We start from the raw sequence: 6,685 nt of genomic DNA on the forward strand, positions 1-6,685 counted from the left end.
CGGTTTGAATCGTAAATCGTTGGATCTTTGATTTCTCATTTTCTATCGAAAGTAAAAATGTCTTCAGACAATTTAACCACTTCCCATACAAGATCTAAAGCTTGAACGTTTTACTTCTTTGTCTTGTCTTGATGGGAAAGCTAGCTTGGAATGGCTTAGATTATGACCAGCACCGTCGTAACGGCAAAATGTGGATCATCAGTGATTATTTTCATTTTCAATATAACAATTGAAAGATGAAATAGGCATTCTATAGTAACAGGAAGATGAAGCAGCACACAATTATCTGGTTTGAATCTCTTAAACACAGCTGGTATACTGCCTAGACATTAGTTGCTATTTAACTTCATATACTCGCTATCCAGGTTCGTTTTCAAATAAATGGAAGTTCAGAAGCTCTTTTCTTTCTAGTTTCTTCACGTGGATTATCATATGTTGTTTGAAATGAGGGCCATGAAGTCCCTTTTAGGTCTAGAAAATCTAGTGCAGAAGACAGACATTTGATTCCTTTCTCATATGATTGCATTTATTCCTCTAATATAAATATTTCTACCACAAACTTGTGAGTTTCATCCCACAAAACTCACTTGGATTACTATGGCCTTACAACAAACATACCCATTTGGCCATTTCTTTCTCATTAGTTTGAGTCCTATGGCTTTCAAGGTGCAGGTTTCAAAGGCTTGTGCTTTCGGTTTGCCACAAGATCATCATAATTAGATCTGTCAATTGTCAGAAGCTTCCTTATTTCCATTTGGAATCCATCCTTCATGAAAGGAAATATTACTGCTAGGTAATCATTACAATACCGATGAGTGGATAAATCAAGGGTCAGGTCAGAACTATTCTTAATGGGTGAGGAATATATTCACGTCTAATGTTTGTTTATATATTATTATCTTTGGATCTCTCCCTTGTTTTTTCATGGTAGGGCAGTTAGTGTAAAGAGAAGTAAATAGCTTCGGAACATGAAAAATCCAAATATCCACTTTTCTCCATAGATCTAATAGTAAAATTGATAAAAGCAACTTTATTGATTTATGATATAATGTAGATAAATCAACATGTTGATGAGCTATGATGATCAACATGTGACCAGACCCTTATATTAAAGTACACTATGATATGATAGAAACTAATGGGCATGCCAATAGACTTTGGTCAACATGTTTATATACATAAAACTCGAATATACATTTATGTCTAATAGGCTTTGATATCGTTGTTTATTTCTATATGTTAATTATTTCTTTAAACACAAACATGAATACATCCTTAAAGATGAAAACAAATCTCTAAGAATTATAGTGTACCTTACATCAAATGCCATTGCACAAATAATGGAATCCCTAGACGATATATGTCCCAGAATGTTTTAGGGATGAACCTATCAACATATTGATCCTAAGTCACAATTACCCAAGCAAATTGTCGTCAATTAATGATAATCCAAAAAGTAGGTGCTAGTTGATTGCATCTATTATTGTTTGTCTGTGTTTTGTAATACTAGTGAACTATGAAACATTAAAATCAAAATATGTAATTTGATTGAAAACCGGAAGGTGTTCAATCTAATTGTGCTTTAAAATTACATAAAGCTTACTATCTTTAGTAACATTGCTGCAACAATATCAGAATTATGAATCTACAACATTTTACCTTTACTGTTACCATTAGAGCCAAAGAATCAAAGTATAGGTAAGATAAAATGTGATATTTTTGTAATTTTAAACAAACAGGATTAAAAGCAATTCAATTACATTTTCGATCCTAATACACCAATGAAATATCATTATAATTATGGTAACTCCCATTATGTATTAGTAAACGTGACATATCTATCACAATCTATAACATGTTTATTGGTTTCTATTAGAGTTTATTGATATTACTTTTCTCTTGCGTTGTTCATCTACTCTCTGAAAGTATATATATGTTATGTATGTATATGTAAAAGGAAGAAACGAGAAGAAATGGGAGGAAGAAAGTGAAGTATTCTTTCCAGAGGAAGAAACACATTGGTAAGAAGTCATACAATCATTTCATATTTGGAAGAATTTTCTTATGAGCTGAATTTAAATTTTGGTATTTTTACAAATTATCTTATATGTTTCATTATATTTGTAATTATTTTCACGCATTTTTTTTTGCTATATTTGCAAACAAAGAAAGGAAAAAGAAAAAAAAAATTAAAAACAAAGTAAAGGATGAAAGAAGGAAATAATTTAGAAAAAAGAATTATAATAAATGAAATTAAGAAAAGGAGTAAAATGAGGACAGGAGCTTTCTCTACAACAATTACTAGTTGAAAATGAATCAAAATCCAAAGGGGTGGGTTAAGGGTTTAGTAAAATTGTAACCCAATACACTTTATATGCAAATGAAATCTAAAATCTAAGCTTCAAAAAGTGGGGCAAAAAATTAAGAAAAATCAAAGTTCATCATGGTAATAATCATCTTCATAATCTCCATTCTGATTTTCATATACTGTGCTGTAGAAAGCATACTCATGATTAAGCATTTCATCAATTGTTAAGTACCCATCTTTATTGTCATCAGCCTGCATTGTTCAATTTTAATTACCACACATTAACTAACACATTATTAACTCATCTTTGAGTTTGATTATTTTAACTTAATCTCTTCAATTCCACTACTAATTAAGTACCTCATTAATCAAATGACTTGTGTAATGTTGAGCATAAGACACTTCTCCAGGATGAAGATACTGGAACAACGGTCTTATTTCTTCCACTGACAGCACTCTGCACAAAAATGTTTGATATAAGAAATATATTAACAACATAAATAAGAGGGAACCAACAAAACCATTATAAATATTTTCAAGTACACCGAAACAAGTCTAAATATTACGTTGGTCCCTATACTTTTTGTTTTTTATTCATTTTGGTCCTTGAACTTTAGAAAATGTGACAACTTTGGTCCCTTGAAAATGATATAAAAATGAAATAAAGTGATCAACACGGTCACTCTCAAGAGTACAAAAACCAAAATGAACATTTTGAAATTACAAGAACCAAAGTTAAAAGTTTGTAAACTAAAATGAACATATTGAAAGTATCACTAAAATTAAACGTCAAAAGTATAAAAACTAAAATAGTAACTAGAAAAAAAAGTCATTTCGACGAGCTGATAGAAACTTTTATCACATTGGTATATATAAAATTTCCCGAAAAATAATTCTCCAAACAAATGCATTGCCATACTCATCCTCGTCAAGATCAAGCTCATCAAACTTCTCTTCAGCGGTCGGTATGTCGTCGCCTTGAGTTTCAAATTCGATATAGTTCTTGTATATATCGTATGTATGGTGAAGGAATTCATCAAAATTGAGCTTTCCATCTCTGTCATGGTCCATGCGCCTGCATATGAATGAATTAAACAGGAAGATGATGGTTTGGTTTTCTTTTTACATTACAATGAAGATGAGAGAAGTTTATGGATTCAAGTATAGGGGAAGAAGTTACTTCATTTTCTGTGCCAACAGCCAGTTTTGTATTCGGTAATTGCTGCTATCTTCTGGGTGGAGGAAACTGCAAGATACAAGTATCTCATACCCTTTAAAAATAAAAATCGAAAACCTTTTTGTCTCGGTTAGATTCAGTTTAGTCATTACCTGAATTGATTAAACCATTAGTATTTTTAAGAACTTATAGAAAAATAGTGTAAGATCACAAGAAATTTTTAGAAGCAAACAAATTAATATCGGAGACTAAATTTAAGATTTATTGAAAATTAGAGACTAAAATTAAACAAACTAAAGGATTTTAACCTTAGAAAAATTATAAATCATTTAAAAAATTACAATGCTACATTTGAGTGTAAATTAAAACTTGAAAGAATATGATGATGACGTAGAATAAAGAATGAAACTTGAACACTACCACACCGTTCTAGGTGATAATCACCACACGTGTCCAAGGTCTCGATTTTCCTCTAATTTTGACACACTACGAAATGTTAATGATAATTTTGTAATAAAATTTTGAAAAGAAGAGTATAAATCTATTGTGCGTCCATACTACACCTAACTAAACGCTGCCATGTGACAGTTCGCTTTATATGTTGATATATATTAGTGTGTAGTAATTAAGGTTAAAAATAGTGAAGTAGGCCTTATTATTTATGGGAGAGGAAGATGGGACATTACTCTTTCAGTTCATCAAAATGTAGTAAGCCATTCTGGTCAACATCTGCATTTGTGAATTGCTTTATCCACCATCCAGCTTCTCCATATCCCGTTTCATTTCTTGCTGTTTCATTTAATAATATCATTTTCAGTATTTTATTTCACTCACTCCCACAATGTCAAAAATAATAGCCTGACTTACAAAAGTTACCTTCTGCTTTTTCTGAAAATGATATACAATTTTTTTGGAAAAATTACTAAGTTCCCATTCGTCTCAATGTTGGATAAAAGGTTTTACATGTCTAAATGTTGTTCCTTTGTACTCAATCTAATGTACTGTACTTTTCCTCACTCACAATGTTCCTATTATCAATTTTTCAGTCAAACATTTTTGCTCAACAGATTGCTTACACTTCTATATTTTAATTAGGTAAGTTTTTTGGTTATTAGGTTTTGCATCTCAAATCTAAAAAATATTATTCTTTTTAAGTTTTGAATTTGATTTCAATTTAGTTTTTAGGCTTCAAAAGTGTTAGTACTTTTGGTTCAATTCCATCCCTAAAATTTCAAAATATATACATTTTATTAGGAGCATTCAAAAAATTAACTTTATTTAAATTAGGTTATCATTTGGACTAAGTTGAACTGTTCAGCGGTTCATCTAAATCATACCAAACTAACCCAAATTTATTACTAACTTTTCAAACGTATATTCTTTTTTGACTTGAAAGAAAAAAAAAAAAAAAACAAAAATGCACTAAAGATTTAACCTACTGTTTTTTTCGTGAAGATAAATAATTTGTTATTTTTGTCAATTTTTTAAAAATTTCCATTTGCATGGTACTATTCTATTCCTAATCTTTATTTTAATTTTATTTTATTTCAGTAATGTTTTGATAATTTATTCTCCTCCTATTCTTAAAATTTGTTTTTTTTTTTTTTGCAATTTATTTTCTATTATATAAATTAAAATTGAGTTTTTAATCTATGTAAAAATAATTAAAACAAATGTATGCATTAACATTTTAGAACAAAAAATTACATAAATGATCTAAGCAAACTGGAAAAAATTAAATAAAAAAATTCTATGGTTGGATTGAGTTAAATTTGTAATTCAAATTATTTCGGTAGAAGAAATATAGGACCTGAATAATAAGGTAGGGCCTAAAAAGTACTTCAATCCAACTCACAAATACTCCCTCCCATCTTTGCTAATAATTTTGAAACGAAAATTTAAAATCTAATAAAGACACAAAAACGGTGATGTTTAATTAATTTTAATTCTTTGAAATTAATTTATTTAAAATAATAAATAAGACATTAACATAAAATGAAGATTAAAAAGGGTTATAAAACCTAAGTATAAATAGAAACAAAATTCAAACCTCTAAAATTATAACATTTTCAAAAACAAACTAAATTGAAACAAAAACCTTCAAAATGTAACATTATGAAACACAACACTAGAAAGAAATTAAACCCAAAAATCACCAAAAATAAAATATTTTTGCTTTCGATCTAAATCGTGTACTTCCTGAGAACATTCGTAGCAAGTAGACATAATCAAAGAAATGAAGAAACGCGTACCAATATCTTCCTTAGTGAACTGCGGCAGATATTCATGGAATGAAATGGCGTTATCTCCATTCTTGTCGTAGAACTCCAATTGTTTCGTCGTTCTATAATTCAATCTTTCAATAGCTTGTCCATTAATCCAATCACTCAACTCCTCGTAACTGATAACCCCGTCTTTAGGCGAATTATCCAGCAAAGGAAACAACACAAGTAACCTCAACGAAATGTTCAATCTCCCGTCATCGTAGTAATTTCTATAAGCATCAGTAATCTTATGATTTTGATTTTCCACTCCAATCGCATTTTCACCACGTTCCTCTGCTTCTAATCTCTCCATTTCCGTAACAAGAGGATCGAAAGTAGGGTTTGGGAATTTGAATCCTAGACGACGAGTTGGTTGTTGATAGTTCCGACTGTGGAAATTGGAGGGAGAAATTAGGAAGAAGACAGCGAAGGCGGTGGCTGTAAGAACATATACCACCGCCTTCCCCATTTTTTCGGCGGCGGAAGGGATCGAGATAAGGTTAGATGGGGAAAACGGATACCTAGAGAAGGCCACATTTGAGAAAACAGAAGGGGAAAATGGGTGGAGGTTAGGGTAGGGGAAGAAGATGAACGGAGTACCGTTCACTCAGCTTTGCAATAATAGGCAACGGTGGAATCCATTCTGAGGCTCAGAGGTTTTGTATACAAAAATATTTACTCATAGACGTCAATAAAATAAAAAATTTTGCTATATATTTTTTAAAAATATTTTCAATTTACAATAATTTCTTTTTTGTTTTTGTTTTTTTTCTAATTTTAGATTAGCTTTTGAATTTTTCTTTTGGTAAAAATGTAGATAACAAAAAACTCGGGAGAATAGTTTACAAGCTTACTTATAAAAATTGAAAATAGAAAAGCAAAGGACTACCACAATGTATGTATTGTTTTTTTTTAATAATTAAGTCTTATGAACGT

At 30.3% G+C, this 6,685-nt stretch overlaps 1 protein-coding gene across 1 annotated transcript; it reads right to left on the minus strand.

Moving 5' to 3' along the window:
- Positions 1-2,214: 2,214 nt before the first annotated feature.
- Positions 2,215-6,371, minus strand: LOC103496051 (uncharacterized). Its single transcript, XM_008457765.3, has 6 exons — positions 5,738-6,371; positions 4,172-4,274; positions 3,489-3,554; positions 3,228-3,383; positions 2,669-2,765; positions 2,215-2,560 (listed from the first exon to the last, which is right to left on the minus strand). Exons 1-6 carry the CDS (start codon positions 6,216-6,218, stop codon positions 2,432-2,434), a joined length of 1,032 nt encoding a protein of 343 aa, XP_008455987.1. The 5' UTR covers positions 6,219-6,371; the 3' UTR covers positions 2,215-2,431.
- Between the last annotated feature and the right edge of the window lie 314 nt (positions 6,372-6,685).

This window comes from Cucumis melo, chromosome 6 (assembly GCF_025177605.1).
Source record: "Cucumis melo cultivar AY chromosome 6, USDA_Cmelo_AY_1.0, whole genome shotgun sequence".
Lineage (NCBI taxonomy): Eukaryota > Viridiplantae > Streptophyta > Magnoliopsida > Cucurbitales > Cucurbitaceae > Cucumis > Cucumis melo.

Excerpts from the sequence above, each read along its gene's own strand:
- LOC103496051 (XM_008457765.3), bottom strand. The coding sequence starts at position 6,218 with ATGGGGAAGGCGGTGGTATATGTTCTTACAGCCACCGCCTTCGCTGTC. Across the intron at positions 3,555-4,171 it reads CATTTTGATGAACTGAAAGA|TTTCCTCCACCCAGAAGATA; the intron begins GTAATGTCCCAT and ends TGTATCTTGCAG. Across the intron at positions 3,384-3,488 it reads CTGTTGGCACAGAAAATGAA|GCGCATGGACCATGACAGAG; the intron begins GTAACTTCTTCC and ends ATTCATATGCAG.